This window comes from Sander vitreus, chromosome 1 (assembly GCF_031162955.1).
Source record: "Sander vitreus isolate 19-12246 chromosome 1, sanVit1, whole genome shotgun sequence".
NCBI classification, from domain to species: Eukaryota; Metazoa; Chordata; class Actinopteri; order Perciformes; family Percidae; genus Sander; species Sander vitreus.
Window position 1 is genome coordinate 16,142,813 of NC_135855.1, and position 21,587 is coordinate 16,164,399.

The window sequence follows — 21,587 nt, forward strand, 5'->3', positions numbered from 1 at the left end:
AATGCACTGGTTAGACTGTATTTAGAAAACAGAACTTGAGGAGAGAGATGTGAGAGTCCCTGAGTTCACACAATTTATTTTGTTGTTATGGATGTTTACTTCCTTAATTTTTTTTTATCAATACCAATACCCTGACAGCTATACTACAGTAACTGCCAAACATAAAACCCGGAACAGAGAGAAAAGGATATGGCAACCGTCTGTTTTACAGCACAGTCACATTTGACATGGGAACTAAGGGAAGAAAATGACTTCCTCTTTAACAGTTAATTGCTCCACAGTGGCTCCAAATGTGTACTGTGTGGTTCAATAATGAACTATCCAACTAGAAACGGAAGTGATAATTAACCGCTCTTCATAATGGTCACTGTCAAAAAATACTTGTACAGCGTTTGTTTTTACTTTATTAAATAACACTGATCTGCTTTTTTGAGTGCACATGTCGAAGAAATGTTTTATTCTGTACACTTAATGGTGGAAGTAAAAGGTCTAATACCACAATGTGAAAAAACTCTACTACAGGTAAAAGTCCTGCATTCAAAACTTTACTTAAATAAAACTGTCTGCATTATCAGCAAATTGTAGGCTATCAAAAGTAAAAGTACTCACTGTGGAGTAAAATGTTCCCTGATAGTGTTTTGTTATATATGATGTTTTTCGATTAATATCCTGCTGCATTAATGTGTTGCATTTTACTGCTGTAGATGTTTCAGCTTGTGCTAATTGTAACTCCTTTATATACTGTATAACCTACAGCAATGTATCAGAATGTGAATCATGCTGCATGCGTTAAATTCGATTTACTTTATTGCCCATCTCAGTTGAGAATTTGTCTGCATGCTTGCATGTGCACGATATGAACAAAACAAGTATCACATTTGTAAAAAGAAAATTGCTCCATAGAACTACTAGGGGTAAAACAAACCAACACAGCGTACATTTAATTGTGCTGCCTCCTCCCACTGAAACATTGACACAGCCAGGAGAGCTCCAGCCAACAGCCAGTTAGCTTAGCACTAAGACTGTAAATGGGGAGACAACTAGCCTGGCTCTGCCCAAAGATAACAAAAATCTGCCTTTCAGCACCTCTGATGACCTCTACCAGCTCACTAATGAACATGTATACTCTTTGTGCATACAAAAACTTAATTGTTTTTTCGGAGGGTTATGAGCTGGACTATTTCTTGGCTTGACTAAGTCTTGTTGTCATAGTAAGTTGGTAGATGTAGCTGCAGGACAGATACTGTATGAGACCGTTATTGATCTTCTCATCAAATTCTCAGCAAAAAACTGAGAAAAAAAAGTTAAAACGAGTATTTCGAAAAATGTCAAACTTTTCCATTAACTAGATGTTAAACTCCTTTCTAGCATATCACAGTTGCCTCGTTGTTTGTGTTTAAGACTTTTTTTTATTTTTATTATCTCAATGAGACTTTTTTTACCTGGTTAAATAAAGGAAAACAAGATAAAGAAAATGGGTTTTGTTACAGTAGTCTGTGTGCAGCAACATTTATTGTTTTCATATTGGGGGAGTTGTTTTACTGAACGTGTATACACACACACACAGAAGCTATTTCCAGCGTTCCCTGTTGAGCCAGTGAAGTCAGCTAAATCTGTAAACGCTGAGGTGGATTGAGTTACATGAGAAGCACACGCCACTGTCGCAAACCTTCAGGTCGCAAACTTTCAGGTCTGCGACTGCACTGCAGCACTGTTTCCAAGGTCTCAGAAGCTGGCACAAGTTGACAATCCAATCAACCAGGTACTGTAATGCACTGAACATCCACTATACTGTATATTCTGTATGATGTGTGTGTCTGACTGCTGAGAAGAAAAAAAAAATCATTGTAGCAGCTGAAGGTGTTGAGTAATGTTGACTTCTGCTGTGCATTCCACTTGTTTTAACACTGGTGTGGGCATTGGATGATAAACAGTTAAAAGTTCAAGTCAGTTCAACTTATCAGATGGAGCTTGGTCACACTGTGTTGTGTGAAATTGAAATCTATAGTTTTGAGTCTTAGGAACAACTTATAGAGAGGAGCCCAAAAATTAGAGAAGCGGACTAATAGCCAGTTCAAATCCCTGCAGATGGCACAAAATCTGGCAAAATGACAGCTGGCAACTGGATGGTTGGCAGAGTCAAGATCAAATGCAAGCCCTTGTCATTGTAAACCATCGTTTAACTATACACTGATCTATAAAAGTAAACCACCATTGAATGAAAGTGACATGTTACAGTTTAAGGAACCAACTCCAGTTACAGAACAGGCTTTGAAAGTACTACTAAGCTTCCCATGCTGGTTTCTAACTGTATGCGGTACAACACTGTTGTGTCTTTGTGTGTTTCAGATGGTGATACTGGATGTGTTAATAATAGGGGCTGGCCCTCATGCCTTGACCCTAGCTAGCTTGCTATCAAACCCTGACTCTGATCCAAATTCAGAACCCAGACATGACTTGCCCCTCTCCCTGTCGGACCCTCCAAGGCCTCAGACAAACCCAGAAACATCCAACAACAAACGCTGCAGTGGCAAGAAGAAGAGGAGGGCGACAGCTGGTACCGTGTGCTTGATTTTATTCACTAAATCATAATTATGAGATACAATTTGATCATTTTGACTGATTATCATATATCATGAAAAACATGTCAAACATCTAGTTTCTAAATTGTGAGTGACTCTAGTAGAGAAGTAACACTTTATTTATATAGCACTTTTAAAACACACACAGTTAGAGACATGCCCAATACATATGAAGAAATAAATAAGAATAAACATGAATTACAAAATACATTTTAAAATACAGCATAAAAGGTGTGTAGCCCTTCACATGAAGGTTAATGTCTAAAGGTGGGTTTTTAAAAAAACGTTTAAAACAGTCCAGAGATTTAGCAGACCTGACAGACTGAAGGAGGAGCTTCCAAAGGGTTGGCGCTAAAATGGCAAAGCTACAATGACGTTACAGTAAATTTACAGTATTTGGGGGTTTTAGATTGTTGATCAGATAAAACAAACTTTTTCAAAGATATTAATTTGGGCTCTTGAAGATTCTGATAAATAGTTTTGTGTTTTTTCACATATCTTTATTGGCCAAACTATTAATTATGTAATTGACAGATTAATCGATAATGAAAATAATCGTTAGGTGAAGCCCTATTTTTAAATTAGTATCTCCTATAAAAAAAGTTATAATTTCATTATCTCATAAACCGAGTCAATTGAAGTCAATTATTATCTCATATCTTGAAGTAAGTCATCATTTCTTATTAGTTTCTCACAACTCAACTCAAATTTGAAACCTACTAATATCGTGGAACGATCATTGACAGCAAACTGACTTTTGAGGCAAACTGTGACGTTGTGTATAAAAAGGGAAACCAGCGATTGTTTTGCCGGAGAAAACTGTCCTCCCTCCACATTGACAGAACCTTGATGACCCTAATTCATCATGCTTTTATTGAATCCATTTTGTCTGGTGTTATGGTTTGGGAGCTTAAAAAAAGGAACCATCTGAATCAAATTGTGAAGTGTTGCAGTAAGCTGATAGGAAAGCCACAGCTCAGCGCACGTAATCTTGATTTAAGTCATCATTTTGATTTCGTATGAAATGCTTAGCATTAGGTATAGTTAGACTGAATGAAACATTGTAATTTCCCTTGCGGGATTAATAAAGTGTAAATTATATTTGTGTGTGTGTGCATACATTATATATATATATATATATATATATATATATATATATATATATATATATATATATATATATATATATATATATATATATATATACATACACACACACACACACTTCTTTCATTCATTAAATTTGAATTGCAGTCTGAGATGGAGGCAGTGAACTAGAGTGCAGAACTAGTTCTGAAACCAGGACCCAAGCTACCTTAACAAAAGAAAACATTGTCTTGTTAGTAGGCCTACTTCTTCATTTTGACATGTATATGACAAACCGCTTTGCTCCCTACAGAATGTGGCCTTACAGTTCAGTTTATATGTGGTCTGTGTGTAGTCTCTGCAGGCCTGACACTGGAGGATCGACTAGCAAAGTCAACAATATCAGAGAGGGTCAATTGCCCCCTGCTGAATCTCCAAGTGGTAGATTCCTATGGTGAGTGGACCACTCTGTGGGAAAGCCAGTTCACAGCTCTGAACATCCCTCATCTGCGCTCACACACACTGGTGCACACAGACCCTCTCAATAAGGTAAACACACCCAACTTCCTCTTATGAAGTAGAAGCAAGGAAAGTGCTTTTACAATGTGATCGTAAATAAGCACGTGCGTGTATGTTTTCTTTGTCAGAAAGCGCTGCAGGAGTTTGTTTTAAAGGCTGGACGTTCAGCGGAGCTTTACAGTCTTCCAGACCAGGTTTATATTCTGGACAAAAATGCATTTTTCAATGATATGAGGCTCGGCAGGAAGGAGAGGAAACGTCTCAACATCACCTCAACACTCAAGAGTTTATCCTTCAGTCTGCCAGGAACCAAACTTAGTGTGGATTTCTTTAAAGATCAGGTGTGTGTGTGTGTGTGTGTGTGTGTGTGTGTGTGGGATGGTATGTTTAATGTTACACTGTTACTTTACTGAATAAAGAGGTACCCAAAAGCATGCAAATCTGCATCTAAATAACCTATGTTGTAGTTGAACTAACTTTGGAGTTGAATATTTAAAAATATAGAACATATAATTACATGCTTGTATTAAAATATATATATATATATATATATATATATATATATATATATATATATATATATATATATATATATATATATATATATATATATATATATATAAATATAAAAAGATGACACAAAAAAAACTAGATCTGTGACTCGTACGAAGGGGATTGTGGCTGAGTACCGCACACAGGGCAGGGAAAGTATTGAGGGATGGACAAACACATGAACTAATGCCAACATTGTCCTTAAAGCAACATGAGCACCTAATTCTGAGCATTGCTATTTCCTGATTTAATGAATCTGAACATGCAGGTGGAGAGATGCAACTTGGACAAGGTGCTGGTGAAGGGAACAGTGGAGCACATCACACCTGTGATTGAGGAAAAGGAAGAGGTGAAAGAAGAGGCTCACTGGATAAAAGAGGGTGAGGCCGTGAGAGGGACTGAAAGGAAGAGAGTGAAGTATTTTCAAGTCCAACTTCAAGATGGCATCATCCTAAAAGCCTGCCAGGTCATTATGGCGACAGGTCCAACCCGTGCCCAGATGGCAAACATCCCTCAATGGGTGAAAAGCATTGCAGAGCGCTACCCAGAGGAGCGTTTGCAACACACAGTGCACCTCATGCACCACCTGCCAACTGCTCGGCAAAAACTTAAAGACACAGATAATCAGCGACAGAAAGAGACTTTTCCCACTCAAGGTGAGTCAGATTTCCTCTAAGGGTTATGTAACATCACAATAATACAGAAAAGCTTTGCAGCAAAACAATGTTTAAGCATTTGTCCAGGAGGATAATTGGTATAAAATGTAATGTCTCATTGCCAGTGTTTTTGTCAGAATATTCAATAATACTTTGCTTTCACCTTCTGTGCTTCTGCAGACTTCAAAAGCTATTTGACTCCCATCCTCACTGCAACACTTTCCTTTACAAGTACTGTACTGTATGCATATGTGTGTGTAGAATTGTGTGTAGTGTGTGAGGCAGGGCAGAGAGTAATGGTAGTTGGTGGAGGTCTGACCAGCGCTCATGTGGTCTCAATTGCCCTGCAGCAAGGTGCCAGCCAGGTGACATGGGTCATGAGGAAGCACCTCCAGGTCTAGTGACAGTGTGAAACTGCATGTAGACCAAACATGACTGTCGACATACCTGTCTGTCTGCCTCCAACAAACAATCCGTCCTCACTGTTTCTTCTGCAGTTAAAGCAGTTTGACGTGGGCGACGTGGAGAGCCTGGTGGGTCGTTACTCCCATGTGGAGCACGGCATTAAGATGGATGGCCAAGCTTACCTGCGGCAGTTCTATAATGAACGGAGTCTCCACAAACGGCTGGCTATGATTCGCCAGGCGAGGAAAGGAGGTGCCATCACCCCGGAGGCCTACATCCACCTACAGCCTTTCATCCTGACTGGACAGGTGGACGTGAAGACATACTGTCAGGTAATGGCGCATGTGCATCCTACAGGGTGTAAGGTTGAGAGTGTAGTGATTGAGATGTGGTGAGGTACGTGAAAGTTGTTGTTTTGTTTTTTTTATCTGAATGCATGCAACTGGACAGGTGAGTGAGGCAAGCTGGTGCTACAGGGGCCAGGCCTGGAGTCTCTCCCTCAGCACAGGGGACCAGTGGACTGGAGATATGATCTGGCTCGCCACTGGCTGCAAACTTGATGTCAAACAGGACCCATTGCTTTCTGAGGTGATGAAGGAATTCCCCATTCAGGTGGGTTGGATATGCAAATGTATACATTTTTCATGATGTAACCTGAACAAGGCGACACTAATAGATGCATAAAATGTGTCCGGCTTGTCCCTCCATGAAGGTGATCGACGGTTGGCCGTGCATATCAGAAAGCTTACAGTGGGCAGAAGGGTGCCCGCTCTACCTGATGGGGCAGTACACCGCTCTTCAAGTAGGTATTTTTTGGGGTGGTTTGGGTTACAAAAATATAGGTCTCAACAACAATCTGTACCATTATTTTCCCCACACACAGGTTGGACCTCATGCAGTCAACCTGGCCGGCGGACAGGCTGCCAGCATGCGAATCGCCAAAGACCTCATGCGCCGTCAGCAACAGGACAATGCAGAGGCTTCTGAACTGAGTGGGGAGAAATCTAAAACTGAAGAATATATTAAACAGATGCAAGGCCTTTTATGGCTTTAACTTTACAATATAGCCCGAAGAACTGAGATGCACGTGTGTGTGTGTGTGTGTGTGTGTGTGAGCAGTCTAATATTCTTGTTGGCCTACTATGTGGGCTTGATTAAATGGATTGCACTTAAATAACTGCAGTGAAACCTGTGAAACAAACTTTTTTGGGGGATAACAACAATTGTATTTTAAATAAACATGTTAATCCCAATCAGTCGTTTTTATTAAGGTAGGTCTATATTCACAAATTAATATGAAATGACACTGGGATATCAGTGTTTACATCATGGCTGATGTAAGCAAATATTGTATGGCATTAAAAAGTACATACTTGAGAGTTAATATATGAATATCTGAAAAAATTGACTGGGAGCTTCATAGTGGGTCACTCTTTGGTTACATTTGGATTGTGGAGTGTCTGTTTAAAATAAGTCAACTTCGGTGTTTTGTAAAAACATATTTGTACGCATGCTCAATTATTTCCAGCTACTCACCTGTCGTTCACACTGTGGAAATATCTTTAGCCACGCCTCCTAACTGACTTCTTCCGCATTGTAGCTAGGCTACCTGTGGTGAAGAGGGCTGCAGTCACAACAACAAACCATATGCTTGAGAATGAAAGTCATTCAGATATCGCTATAAAAACAGTAAAAACAACCAGACCAGTCTCGGGACTTGTTCTTTTATAGGCTACTTTCAGGTAGGTGAGTGTGTTTTACAATGTATTTCAACGTTGGCGGGAATGTTATAACGTGATGCAAGTGTTCGTGTCAGCTGCAGCCAACTGTTAGAGGCTGCGGACTATCCACAATGAAAACATAGCCTAATAAAATAGGCAGATATTACATTTGCACCGTGCAGTAGTGTACCTAAATCCTTAATTTTGAATAGTGTGGACATAGTACACACTCCACAACATAATGAGGAAGTAGACGACTATGATCTGATATCAGGGGTAAGATCGAGGTGAAGTGAACAGATGGATTCCTGCACGCAGAGCGGGGAGCATTCGGGACGGATATGAGCAACATCTTTGAAATGAATGTCGAGAAAGCCGTCATCGTCAGCCCTGAGATCAGCTGACGACCAGCTGATCCGCTCAGCTGATGCACGCGCAGCTGATCGCTGCTGTCAGGTCGGTTGGTCGGCAGTTGAGAGCTTCCGCTATATCAGGAAGAGTATTTTGATACCGAGAAACCACTGTTACAATTTCTGTTACTTTGCGGTATTTGATTTTGAGAATATCCTAACAGGTTTCTCCTCCTTAGTCCAGTTTGGGTCTTTTTCTTTTAATCAATCTTTTACAAGATATAGGCTACTTTTATAAAGAAACAGTTAAAACAACTGTGACAGTTTGAATTGTAATAAAGATGATACGATTTTGCTTTGAGACCAATAACGTGTAGCCTACTTCAATTTGAGATATTTAGGAAATAATAAAGACAATCTTTATGTAACTGGGCACAGGTTAATGTTTCTCTGCCTTTTACCCACTGCATGCTGGGAACCTGTAGGTTGCACTGAATAAGAGTCAGTGAGTGAGAAGGACATTTAATGTGATGTATGACCCATAGTGGATCACCTGTATTAATTCTGCTCTGTATCACAAACTTGTCAAAAGCAGTAATATCAAAAGATATAACATGACATTTCCTCTAGTGTTCAAGATGTTTTAAAGACATTTGATTTTCAGAAGATTTTTTTCTTTTTTTAAAATCTCAAAGAAGAGCTTGTGCACAGGAGAAGAAAAAAAACTGGATATGTTGCCTGAAAACAAACCATTGTTCTTTTATTGACATTAAAGTATATGTTAAGTTTTTGCCATGACTAGTGAATCCTTTCCCGGCACAATGATTCTGAGGAAGGTGGAAAAAACAGTTCTGAGTGTGGAACAGTCGGAGGGAGTCGGCGCTCGTGTCCGCAGGAGCATCGGTAGAAAAGAGGTAAGTTCCTCAACATGTTAATGTCGTTTGACACTGTCATACCTTCTTGCTAAGAACTCAACATAACCACCGTCACTGTAAGCAATACTGTACATATATTTTCCAGCTAAGAAACCTGGATCCTTTCCTGATGTTGGATGAGTTCAGAGTGAGCAAGCCAGCAGGTTTTCCAGACCATCCTCACCGGGGATTTGAGACTGTAAGAATATTTGACTTTAATTTTAGCCTTTCCAAACTATTTAGTGTGGCACCAAATATGAGCTGGAGAAAGTTAAATGCAAAGTTTTGAAGCCAGCAAAATGGGAGGAACACAAATCTTTTTTTTTTTGTCCTTGTAGCAAATGTTCCTCTCTCCTCCAGGACACAAAGTTTTTTTTGTTCACCCTGCCAAACACTTTCAGCTGTCTGGCCTTCATCAGGGTGTGAGGGGAGATTGTTTCTGGTGTCCTTACATACAGTCCACTGATCACTAGTCATGTAAAGTATGTACGCACGTACGTATCAGTATTTAGCATATAAACAACATCATCATTATGAACACCTTTTACAAAATACCACATTCAATTTGAAATGATCCAGAAATGTACAAGATAAATTTAAATTAGCATAAATACAAAAAGTTTAACTACAGCTGAAACAATTAGTCAATAAATCTATTGACAAAAAAATAATCAGCAACTATTTTAGTAATTGATTAATTGTAATTCATTTATAATCAATTTTTTCTCTGTTGAAGAGGTTTTTGGGGGAGTTTTTCCTTCTGAATCGAGGGTCCAAGGATAGCTGGTGTTGTATACTCTACAGCAGGGGTCTTCAACCGTTTTTAGGCCAAGGACCCCTAACCTGAAATAGAGACGAGCAGGGACCCCCCTACTACATTTATATTGTATACACTTTTGTTGCATAATAAACTGGGCCTACAATAACGTGTAGAGTGGCCTAAAGCCTATACAAGTTCCTTTTTATGGTGCCCTACAATACTAAGCTTCTATTTACATATTCATATATCATCATGTTTTAATGTCAAACGTACATGTGGAAGGCACAGTGAATCCAGAAGCTTAACTGTATCTGTGGATGGCTACCATAGTGGATACCTTTCCTGTAGGCCAGTAAGCTTATCATCAATGAAGTTGTTGTTGTTTTTTCACGAATAGGCCAATTTACTGACTGTACCGACTGTATATTTTTAGACATTTTTTAATTTTGGGGGAAGAAAACGTTAAAAGTAGTTAACAATAAATTGGCGGCCTCCCTGCAGTGACTCTGAGGACCCCCGCTGTTGAAGAATTCTGCTCTACAGCAAGGGTGGCCAAACCTTTTGATTGCCGACCATATACAAAAAAGTATATGGGTCAAGGACCAAACAATAGTAAATGTTATAACATTATAATATTTTTATTGTATTATTATTATTATTATTACTGGTTGAAATCGTAGAAGCCCAGGACAATGCCCAGGACCAACAGGCTCACTGAGGGCTGCACTTCCTACTTTGACCACAAGGTGGCGACAGCTGGACAGTGCCCAGAAAGCTACTGTACTACTTTGCCTTCATTAATTAATTAATTACAGAAAGCCAGAGATATAATATCTACTGGTTCTGTTAAGTTCGCCTGAGCTTATATTAAGCCCCGAAAGCTTTGGGTTGAAAAAGTTTAATATGACAACAACAAAATTCCCCTATTTTGAAAGAGAGGATTTTCTTTGATGTGTCTTCTGATGTGTTTTTGTTGAACCGTCCTTGGTTTCGTGGGGTTTTAATCTTCTTGGTATTTGAAATGAATGCATTCTGTCTCCACCAAAGTTGGCTGTCCCTGTTTTCTGAGAACTGAGAGGTTCAATACTCATGCAAGAGCAAAAAATGGTCCTCATATACCAACACAAAATCTCTTCTAGAACTCTCTGCTATTATTGCCACTGCTTTCTCTACGTTTCATGACAATTTAATAAAATAGGCATGGCTTCAGTGTTTTAATTACATATTTAAAACCTAGTAATGCAGTTCAGAACCCAGAGCTTCTAATTTCCCTCCTTTCCTTCCCTGCAGTTTGTCATTTGTTTGCTATCTTTATTTCATATCTGACTTTAGTGTAGTACTGAAAATGAGTAATTGATTATTTAATTGACAGAGATGTAACTGACGACAAGAATGATAATGGAAAGAACCTTTTCATCAAAAAAACCGCTTCTAAATGTGAGATTCAGTCAGAGAAATTGGAGAACTTTAAGACATCATTTTAGGCTTCAGCATTAATTTATAAATCAAAACAATAACAGATACAGCTGCAGCTAGATTTTTCACACCCTTACAATATACACAATGTTTGGAAGCTGGTTGTAACTTATTTATTAAGATCATCTTTACTTTAAAGCTGCTGTAAATAAATAATTAAACAAGGAATTTGTAATTATGGTTAAACTTTGTACTGCATTAGCAGTAATGTGGCAGGTTGTATCAAACTTTAAAAAACCCACATATGTCCTTAGATGGCCAGACATTCTTCCAAGTATATTTGAGTTGGCAGATGCAACTTAAATCTCCCGGTGCGGGTGGACAGTACTAGGCTACACCCAGCATGCCTTTCAACAGGTGTGTTTGCTCACACTCGCATGACTTTGGAAATCACACAGCTGTGGCGACAGATCACAGGCAGCTCACTGCAGGGGCCGGAGATTTCCTCCCATACACAGATGTTCCTCTTTGAACTGGCGACCCATTGTTCAGTAGCCTACTTCTCTTCCTGTTCAGTCTGAGCACTGAGGCGGTGAAACGAGCGCACAGGTGCTTTTAGTGTCGAAAGCAGCACTCGTTTATAAGCTCATGGCCTGAGTTATTGAAACCTGGAACTATATAACTCACTTAATGCAAAGAAAGGTAATTACTTTGTGTCAAATAAGCTGTCAAAATAAGGGTTAAATAAAGTAAAATAAATTTCAGAATTGCCCACATTCTTTACATTATTTCTTTTTGATTCATTAGTATGAGGTAATGTAAGGCTCCTAATGATATGTGTGCGTCTTTCCTCAAACAGGTTACATATGTTTTAGAAGGCATCACGGCCCATGAAGACTTCTGTGGCCATTCAGGACGACTGAAAGCTGGAGATCTACAAGTACTGCATAACTTTATTCTTTGAAAACTTTTTAAAGGTATAGTTCAGCATTTTGGGTTGAGTGATGCTTAGAGTTAGAAGAAAATATTGAAACCGCTCTTTTGTTTGTACAATAAATATAAAGCTATAAACGGTTAGCTAGCTAGGGAAGTTTGGAGTCTCCCGCTGGAGCTGCTGCCCCTGCGACCCGACCCCGGATATCCAGTTGAAGATGGATGGATGGTCGGTTAGCTTAGCACAAAGACTGGAAACGGGGGCAACCGGCTAGCCTGACTCTGTCCAAAGGTAACAAAATCTTCCCACCAGTACCTCTAAAACTTACGAATTATGTCTTGTTTGTTTAATTTGTAAAACAATAGGTAAGTAGAGTGTAAAAACAACAATTTGCCATTTAACATGTGGTTATATGCCTTTTCAACAGAGCCAGGCTAGCTGTTTCCCTGCGTTTCCGACTTTAATACTAAGCTAAGCGAATGCTAAGCTAACCTCCTGCTGGTTGTAGTTTCTCTTCTAATGACAGTAGGGCGCTAAATTGCCAAGCAACCTCTTGGTAACGACAAGACTCCTGGAGGTTGACTGTGCCCGGCAAAAAAAAATATTCCGGCCCATAAAACCGGGTCATTTTGATACTTTGGTTTTAAGATATAACATATTAATTAGTGACCTATCTGTTTCCCCCTGTTTCCAGTCTTTATGCTAAGCTAAGCTAACCGGCTGCTGACTGGAGCTTCATATTTACCACACAGACATGAGAGTGGAATCTATCTTCTCATGTCACACTCAGCCTGAAAGCAAATAAGTGTTTTTCCCAAAATGTCACTTTAAAATAGCTCAATATATAAATAAATATATTCTGTTCTTTCAGATATTAGATAGGCCTACACTAAGATCACTGTGATTTGTCAGTCTAATCCTCCAATAGTAAATGTGGTATAGATTTTAAGCCGGTCATAAACTTGAATCAGAAGCTTTCAGTCCACTTTTTATTAACGTAAATGAAACTACAAGAGCAGAACAAGGCTTAAGGCCTTGCATATGCATTATAATGTTTTGCACTCACACTAATTGGATATCATGCCCTGTGGGTTGTTTCCTGTGTTTTTAAAGTAGTAAAGTCACACACACACACACACACACACACATACACAGGCTGCTGACTCAGCTTCTAACTGCAGCAGAGGTTCAGTCAGTTCAGATGAATTTGCTGTAACCCACCATGTGCACCCTCTGTAGGCTCGGACGTCACGTTAGAGCTGCAGATGCTCAAAAAGCCGCCTGCCTCTCCTTTAGGGAAAGCTCACTCACTGTCTCAGATTAAAGCAGTAAACCAGTTCAAGAATAATTTTTAGCTAATGTTTGCCTTATTTCCAGATATTTATACATTCATTTTAGAAAAGACACAAATCTGACTTACTACATTTTGTTACATCAATATTTTAAAATGACAGATTTTCTGTGCAAAGAAACATGGCTGAAAGAAACAACTGTTGCTTAAAAAGTTACCCATAATGCACTTGGTATAAGCATAATTATATAACGAGCTGTCTCAAAGTTTGAAATGAATGCAGATCTTCATATTTTAATACACAATGTCAATCTTTTATCAATGTATGTACCCAAACTGGCAGCTTGTTTCCAAGTTTCACTATCACATGAGATGTCTAAGATTTTATTTGAACCACTGATTAATCTAATTTCAAACACCACGCAGATTCTAGATATCCTCTGTTGTGTTCTGCATGTTTTATTATCCAGTAGATCACTGACAGTAAATACCAAGCACACAGCAATATGGAAGGATGAATGATCAGCAACCAGTTTCATTAAACCAAAGCTTGAGGGTGGAAATTTACGGCTGAACTAAAGATGAAGCAGAAGCTGTTAAACTAAACTTAATTTCATTCATCCAGTTTGTTTTCGAATCACTACCTGAAACCAGCTCTACATTTTAGAATGTGTTTTTTTTATTATTCTATTCAGAAGCCTATCAAAATGTATCTATACTTTTCTGAAAATCATCTTTTGCCTCGCTCTTTGATGTCCAAACTTCTTTGTTTTTGCATTATAGCAGCCCTACAAATCGCACATGCAGTATACTACTGTTGGACATTTTTCAAAGGATGTTTAAGTGGTTTGCATTTATTTCACCATCTTATGAAAATTGACCTGCAATTTATTCATTTTCAAGTGTTCTGCTGAGGTGCGGTGCGTTTAACTGCTACTAGACTCTGTAATCTCAGTTTTGAAGAGTACAGCATTACATTTAACATTAATGATGCTGTCTGAAGATTAAACCTGGAAGATACAAATAGGCAAACAGTGCAGTAAGAAGGCTAAAGCATATGTGGCAGCTGCTTGCAGTGAAAATGGTGCTGTTCAGCAGCCAACTGTAGTTATATTTCATTATTCATTTAAATATTTATTTATTTATCACTTAAGTGTACACAATATAAAGCTACAATCTGGACCATGCCAGCTGATCCACAGTGCCATTCCTCGTGCCGCGCCACATGCGTGGTTAATAAATCCCTCCCCGCCTCTGGTTATTTAATACAAAAAACAAATACAATGTTATGGACTCAACAAATAGTGATATCTGTTAACACCCTCAGCAAATATGTGTGCCATTTGTGATTATGTCTTTGGTATAATTGAAATGTCTCACTGTCCACCAGTGGATGACTGCAGGAAAGGGGGTGGTCCATGCTGAGATGCCTGTGTCAGAGGAGCCCGTGGTGGGCTTACAGCTGTGGGTGAACCTGCCGAGACGAGACAAGATGGTGGAACCGGCGTACCAGGAGCTTAAAGGCTCCGAGATCCCCAAACCCAGCCAGGGAGGAGTTACAGTTGCTGTGATATCTGGAGAAGCTTTAGGAGCAAAGGTGTGTGTGTGTGTGTGTGTGTGTGTGTGTGTGTGTGTGTGTGTGTGTGTGTGTGTGTGTGTGTGTGTGTGTGTGTGTGTGTGTGTGTGTCTTCATCATTCACCCACAGGGTTGTGATGTCACTGCAGCATCATTAAATCAAGCCACAGACAGAAGATCACTTTGAAACTAAATATGATGTTTACCATGCTAGCTGTTGACCTCATGGTGATTGCTCAATTGCTGGATGCTTGAAAAACCGACAAGTATTGACGTGTGTGTGTGTGTGTGTGTGTGTGTGTGTGTGTGTGTGTGTGTGTGTGCGCAGACAGAGTTACTGCCATAATTGCCATAATTAGTCTGAAACCACTCAGTTAGCCAAGGGGCATTATCAACTAGCCTGGCTTCGCCCTCCTACTTCCTTCCGCTCAATTTTCATTTCCCTTCAGTACTCCGTCTGGGTTTGCAGTATATTCTTAGGTTTTCTCCGGTCAAATATTTGGCGGTCCAATCAGTGAACAGAGGGAGTGGCTGAGAACGATGACGTTGAGGACGTGCAAAGATGCGAGCGAAGCCATTCGGTATATCGAATATCCCGAAGTTAAAGCCCGAGCAATCTTTGCTGAGTTGTGTTGGTGGCCATGATGTTGTGGCCCTCCTCCCCACGGGGTTCGGGAAAAGTTAGATTTTCCAGCTCGCTCCGTTAGTGGTGAAGGAGTTGGCTAAGGCTAACGCTAGCAATGCTAATGCTAAATATAAGCCGATAGTTTTTGTCGGTCTCCCCTCTTGTTGCACATGCGCATGACATACGTCACGACCAAACGTTAGCGATTGGTTATGGCAGATCCAGAGTGGCTCTGGGCAGATCCAATAGTTTTAAACTTCAACAGAGTACCATCCTTCAAGGAAGTTAACACTTGTCAATGGAGAGAGGCCAGACTCTCTGTACAAATGAAATGTACCAGAGTCTGGTAGGACCAGGATAATTATCAACAACCATAGACCAAAATGCTGGATGCAATTAGATAGATTTATAACCAATCGGAGCAAAGAAACTTGACATAGCACTGAGCTTTAAGTTAAAATGTGATTACTAGTAATGAGTTGTGCAAAGGATTACCACAATGTCTTGTTTTCTATTTCTATATGTGCAGCTTTGAAGTTATGTAAAGTCACACTAAGCGGAGATGGGGCATTAACCCAAGTAATGCAAGAGTAATGTAACTTGTTACTTTTGCTGTTAAGTAATTAGTATAGTAGTAAAGTGTAATTACGTTTCAATATGTAACTAAAGTTGCCCAACACTGCACAGTTGTGCAGATAAGTCCTGAAAATAAAGCCCTGTATTTATTGTGTTTTAACAAATGGCAATAATAGTTGCTGCACAAAACAAGAACTAAGAACGCGAAAAAAAAGCATAGGTGCTTTCATTTCCTTAACTTTGCTCACTTTGTCACGCACATTTCCTGTTTGCAAAGCCACAATGTTGAGTGTTTCTTTTTGGTGCGTGCGTGCGTGCGTGTGTGCGCTGACTGTCTTTTTGTTCCCTATAGTCTAAAGTCTACACAAGGATACCGACCTTGTACCTGGACTTCAGACTGCAGACAGGTGCCCTGCATGTGCAGCCAGTCCCCTCAGGTAGGGGAACAGCTTTTCTAAATGCACCATAGTGTGTCTGTAATTGTTTTTTTAATAGCAAAAGTGCCTGTAAATGGTCTGTAAGGATGCTTACACAAAGGTATCTCATAGTTGCATTCGTCTGCTCTTCAGCCATCCCTCATCATTTTTCCTGGAAGTACACAGATGTACTCTGAAGTGTATGAAGTTCATGCCATGAGACAACCCTGTCCTCTTGTGGCAGAAAACAAAACAATGAGTGAATCTTGGGAACATAACAAACAAAACAAAAGAAATTATGAATTAAAGCAGGACTAAATAGAAATCACACTATCTTCACTTTGCAAATGAAACGTTTAATTAATAAAGCAAACCCTTGTTAAATTCAACATACTCAGGGGTTTTGCTGCTACAGCCTTGCTTTGTCTGGTATGAGCAGTAGCTGTTGGTGGCTAAAGTTAGCAAACTTAAAGGTGCACTTTTCTTCTTGTAAACAAACAAAGTTTCAGTTCAGTTTACATTTGGTGTGACTTACCAAAAACTCCGCAATGTACCTTTAAGATAGGTACCCTTATGCTAACGTGTGCTTACATTTCAGTATCTACCATTATCCTGTAATTGTCACGATCACAGTGCCGGTGTTAAAACAGAATTAAATAAAATTTAGAGATACAGTGCGCTCATATTTCACCACACTATTAATAGTAAGAGTACTGTATTGTGCATTTTACAGGTTCCATTCAGAAGGATCTAGGTCCACTAGGTTTGCACTAAGAGAAATGTGTACAGCATTTTATCAGAGAGAGAATGAGAGACTGTTCTCATCTTGTTAAAATGTTTAAAATGATCACCACACACCCATATTATGTTTATACTACATTGGGTGTTTGCAAACAGGGACATGTTTGTGCATTTGTTGTACGGTTTGCAGAGACATACATTTTGGGCAGATGACAACATTTACATCATACACACTTGTGGCCACCCAGATGCACATAGTATAAATTGGACTCAATTAGACTAGTTAGAATGATACCTCTTTCATGTCTTGTGAACGGTACCACAAGCAACCGGTTAGCTTAGCACAAAGCCTGGAAACAGCATAGACAGTATATAAACTGGACCAACAGATCCCGTTGCTCTGGACGGAGACCAGTCAAGGATATTAGAAGCACTTTTCCGGTGATGGCTGAGCATTACTGCGCAGCCTCCAACTGACCTCGAAGACGTAGATGTGACGTGAGCAACCTGTCTGAAAGTTGTAAGTCTTCTGGTAGCTGTGCCAAGAGAAATCTCAAGTCATTCCCAATCTTACAGAGACAGAGAGCGTAGGTAAATGCAAGGAGATAACATAGGCACAGGTTAATTATTCCTAACTAAAATGCTAGTTAACATTAGTAATTAAACTTAAACAGCTAATGTAAGTCGAAACTGCCTGTGAGCTTCTCCTGTACTATACGGTAATTCCTCTACTATGTGACAGTAAGTCGTGTGGTTATGACATAATTGTTAGCCTATTTTTACAAAAAACTACTACGGAGCTATAACATGAGATACAAGGTAATGGAGCCTTTTATACATTGTGATACATTGTATACAATGGACAAATAGAGTATTTAAATGCTTCAGATGTAAAGTTATTCGCTGTCAAAGTGGTGCCAAAATGAATGGCAGTCAATGGGATGCTAACGGGAGGTGATGGCTTGGTAGCATCAAAATGGCGCCATAGGAGCTACGCGTTCCGGGGAGAGGCTTACCCCCTTGAGGAACCGTGGGAAACACAATTAGCTAAACATTTCCCTCAGAAGTTTGTAGAGACCAAAAACAGAGCTATGGTAATGTTTCTCCGTAACTGCTGGATGTGTAAATAAGGTGATGCTATCAGTTATTGTGTTCACAACTTGTTTCTGCCGTCCGCAAGCGGCCAACATTTTTATTGCTGGTTTAAGAGCAGAGAAATGGTTCACCAACTTACACAAATACCTATAAATAATATTTCTGTGTTTGACAGGATGGACTACATTCATCTACACACTCTCAGGATCCATTCATGTTGGTGAGTTTTGTATGGTTAATGTTTTACTAAAAGAAAGGCCCACTGTACACTCTTTATTTCCCTTATGAATACATACAGTACATTACCTGTCTCATATTGTCCAACACTTCAGTTAAATATAAGGAGAAGGATAAATCACTAACAAACGGGGTGATATTAACATTCTTTAGTTGGATATGTGCGCTCTTCCGTGTGTTTAATCACAACCTAACTTACCTTCCTGCTGCCAAATCTATGTTACAAATATGTGTGTGATCTCAATCCAATCGCAACAAAGAACCAACCTCATTGTGCAACTGTGAATAAAATATGACCATCTTAGAGTTTGGCTCCATATCAACCACTAAGCCCACACGTTAAAAGCTACGCCCTGTTGTATCAGTGTTGCTGTTTTACATTATACTGTGAAATACTGCATTTCCTGCTTAATGGACAAACTTCTGTGATCAGGGAATTCTCATTGCATGAGAACAAACCCTTTCAGACAGTGAACTCATTTTCAGAGGCTTTCTTGGTTTGTTGAAACCTGTTGTTTTCAGTCCGAATTCCCCTTTTAAATATTTTTTCATCACATTTCACTATGATTTGATTACTCTACATTGTTACACTGCAGGATCTCTTAGACTGGTTGTAAATGCGGGCAGATGTTTTGATGACACGAGAGGATGAAATTGGCTGCAAAGATTAAAGAAGTTCTTTGAATCCCAAGTCTCCAACTCTACATGGAGTCTGGCCCAATCAGGACCAGCTGACTTCGATGAATGCATCGACCGCAAGTGGTGTCTGGCTTTCTTAGCGTTTAGTGTCAGTTCTGTGTGTCGCAGCGTGCAAAGTGCAGAAAACCGGTCAAAATGTGTGAAATGTGCAGGTGCCTATATTCCTCTTTAATTCGCAGTGTTATGCCACATAGACTTGTGGTAACCTGGAATTATTTGTAAAAAACAATTACTATGATGCACAACAGGTTAACCTCATGTTCCTCCTAATTTACCATCAAGACTATAATCCTACTGTAGAAATGTTTTTTTTGTTTTCTCCGATGAGGCACTCCTACTCCCATAGATTCACATTTCTGTTTTCAGAAATACATCAAAAAGAGCTCAGAGACCATATTAATCCTCCTAATTTATTTTGTGTCTTTTTCCCAACATGACTTAGAATTGAATGTGAAGAACTGTCCCAGCTCAACATTTCACTGTCATAAGAATTAACAGTAATAATGTGCAGTAGTCATGCATGATTGAAGTGGTGGGTTTACAGTTATTTAAAGATGCAGTTGGTAAGCCTTATAAAACTAACTTTCTGTCATATTTGCTGAAACTGACCCTATGTTCGAGTAGAACTACATGAAGCAGGTAATTAAAAAAATCGTCTGGCACCACCTACAGCCTGTAGTGTGATTTGCAAAAATCCACAGCGCCCTGCTGAGATGCACCAATCACGGCCAGGGGGAGGGGGGTGTCTAACTGCGTGTCAATCACTGCTCATGCACACACATTAATTCCCCCTTTGTGGGGGGAGGGGCTTAGGAGACCGTTTTGGGCTTTAGCAGAAAGGGGGGAGGGACTGAGAAGTTGTCGATGTTCAAATTTTTTGGCTAAGTCCTGGATCTTCACAATCCTACCTACAACACCTTTAATGTCACTATGAAGGAAAGATGAAAAAAGACATCCCTGTATCATTAGAAAATCATGGGACTGTCACAATGAACGGTAATGCAGTCCTGTAGAATTTGTAAGTGGTACACAGTCAATGGAAGTCATAATGAAGTAAGTTCAGATTTCAACTGAAACTGAAAAACAGCTAAACAAAAGTGTTAAACGTGAAGAGTTCCAGCTTTGCTTGAAGGACAATACTGAACTTTTCTAAATGTCAAGGCCCAGATGAGGAGCAGCAGAAGGTGGAGCCTCATCACACTGTGGTGTTTGGAGATGGAGACTGCGTCAAAGTTAAAAACGAGGTGAGAAACTTATGTGATGGTTCGGAGTAATTTCACCCTAGGCTGCTTTGCACCTTGACCTCGAGCCAAACAACCCCCCATAAGCTTTTTTCCCTTGTTATAACGTTGGTCGAGTTAGCGTCATCAGCTGGTTAGCTTAGTGCAGTAAGCTAAATTACTCGTAAAATCTCGTAAATTACCCCACTAATAATGCCGGGAATGATACCAAACTTATACAGTAGTACAACTAGTTTCTGTACTTATAAAACGAGGCTGGAAAGTAAAGATAAAACTGATTTTGAAATTACAAATGAAGGTCAGACCACTTCACATACAGACAAAGATGAAAGCACTGCTTTGTATTTCCTCCTCAGGGCTCTGAAGTTTCCCATTTTGTGCTGATCGCTGGAAAACCAATCAAAGAGCCTGTGGTACAGCACGGTACGTCATTTGTGTTATTCCCTCCGAGATGAATACAGAACAAGCCACTGCAAATAAGAAATGCTTAGATGGGTTTAAGAAGTCGCAAACAGAACTTAATCAAGAACTGTAATGTAATACCTTCCAATGTTGTGTGTGCCCTTCAGGTCCGTTTGTAATGACCACAGATGAAGAGATTGGACAGGCTATCAGGGACTACCAGACTGGCAGAAATGGCTTTGAAAGGGCAAAAAACTGGAAATCAAAAATCAGCAACTCTTTCTGAACACTACACGTTGGTAGAAATGTTAGCCTTACTTGTTTGCTGCTATAGAAGCATATTTAAAGATATATTTGTTTTGATGTTTTGAAACGTGGGTATTTTTCACCCACAAAATGTTCTGTACTTGTTTATCGCACATGAACTACTTTCCAGCATCTATTTTAACTTGTTACATGTCCAAGTGCCCCATTGTTTGCCCAGTAGTAGTTAACCCCTTCTCCCTTGTAAAATACAGATTTTAGGGGAAAAGTGTTTCTAACTGCTCTCCACTCCCTTTGTTAAATTTAAACTTTATTACATTTTCCTTCTGTTGTTTGAAATAACACAGTAGCAGAGCTGTTAGGAAATTCTTACGTTGTTATAAACTATTAAGTATAAAGATTTTACAAAACGTTTTAATGTTTGATGACACACTTATGCACCACATTAACCTAATTTATCCTGCTCCCAAAACTTACAAGGAGCACATTAAAATATTGTTAACATTTCTTTTTTTTTTTTTTGCATGTT

At 39.4% G+C, this 21,587-nt stretch overlaps 2 protein-coding genes across 4 annotated transcripts; both read left to right on the forward strand.

Moving 5' to 3' along the window:
• Positions 1-1,420: 1,420 nt before the first annotated feature.
• LOC144514534 (uncharacterized) lies at positions 1,421-6,899 on the forward strand. Its single transcript, XM_078245588.1, has 10 exons — positions 1,421-1,762; positions 2,350-2,557; positions 4,024-4,217; positions 4,316-4,528; positions 5,008-5,395; positions 5,657-5,790; positions 5,893-6,132; positions 6,251-6,412; positions 6,513-6,602; positions 6,684-6,899. Exons 2-10 carry the CDS (start codon positions 2,350-2,352, stop codon positions 6,852-6,854), a joined length of 1,800 nt encoding a protein of 599 aa, XP_078101714.1. The 5' UTR covers positions 1,421-1,762; the 3' UTR covers positions 6,855-6,899.
• Positions 6,900-7,385: 486 nt separating this feature from the next.
• pir (pirin) lies at positions 7,386-21,565 on the forward strand. 3 transcript variants are annotated; one of them, XM_078245711.1, is made up of 10 exons: positions 7,386-7,546; positions 8,658-8,785; positions 8,892-8,984; positions 11,821-11,901; positions 14,577-14,783; positions 16,316-16,400; positions 18,391-18,435; positions 20,313-20,395; positions 20,749-20,815; positions 20,962-21,565. In XM_078245711.1, exons 2-10 carry the CDS (start codon positions 8,666-8,668, stop codon positions 21,078-21,080), a joined length of 900 nt encoding a protein of 299 aa, XP_078101837.1. In that variant the 5' UTR covers positions 7,386-7,546; positions 8,658-8,665; the 3' UTR covers positions 21,081-21,565. The 3 variants fall into 3 exon arrangements, with proteins under 3 accessions (XP_078101837.1, XP_078101819.1, XP_078101853.1); XM_078245693.1 differs by having other exon boundaries at positions 7,386-7,542; XM_078245727.1 differs by lacking the exon at positions 7,386-7,546 and adding an exon at positions 7,796-7,977.
• The last annotated feature ends 22 nt before the right edge of the window (positions 21,566-21,587 follow it).

What these genes read in the sequence shown, in the direction of transcription:
- LOC144514534 (XM_078245588.1), top strand. Translation starts at nt 2,350, where the DNA reads ATGGTGATACTGGATGTGTTAATAATAGGGGCTGGCCCTCATGCCTTG. An exon ending in AGAGACTTTTCCCACTCAAG is followed by an intron (nt 5,396 to 5,656) that starts GTGAGTCAGATT and finishes ATGTGTGTGTAG; the next exon opens with AATTGTGTGTAGTGTGTGAG. An exon ending in ACGTGAAGACATACTGTCAG is followed by an intron (nt 6,133 to 6,250) that starts GTAATGGCGCAT and finishes GCAACTGGACAG; the next exon opens with GTGAGTGAGGCAAGCTGGTG.
- pir (XM_078245711.1), top strand. Translation starts at nt 8,666, where the DNA reads ATGACTAGTGAATCCTTTCCCGGCACAATGATTCTGAGGAAGGTGGAA. An exon ending in GGAGCATCGGTAGAAAAGAG is followed by an intron (nt 8,786 to 8,891) that starts GTAAGTTCCTCA and finishes TATATTTTCCAG; the next exon opens with CTAAGAAACCTGGATCCTTT. An exon ending in GCGTCAAAGTTAAAAACGAG is followed by an intron (nt 20,396 to 20,748) that starts GTGAGAAACTTA and finishes TTTCCTCCTCAG; the next exon opens with GGCTCTGAAGTTTCCCATTT.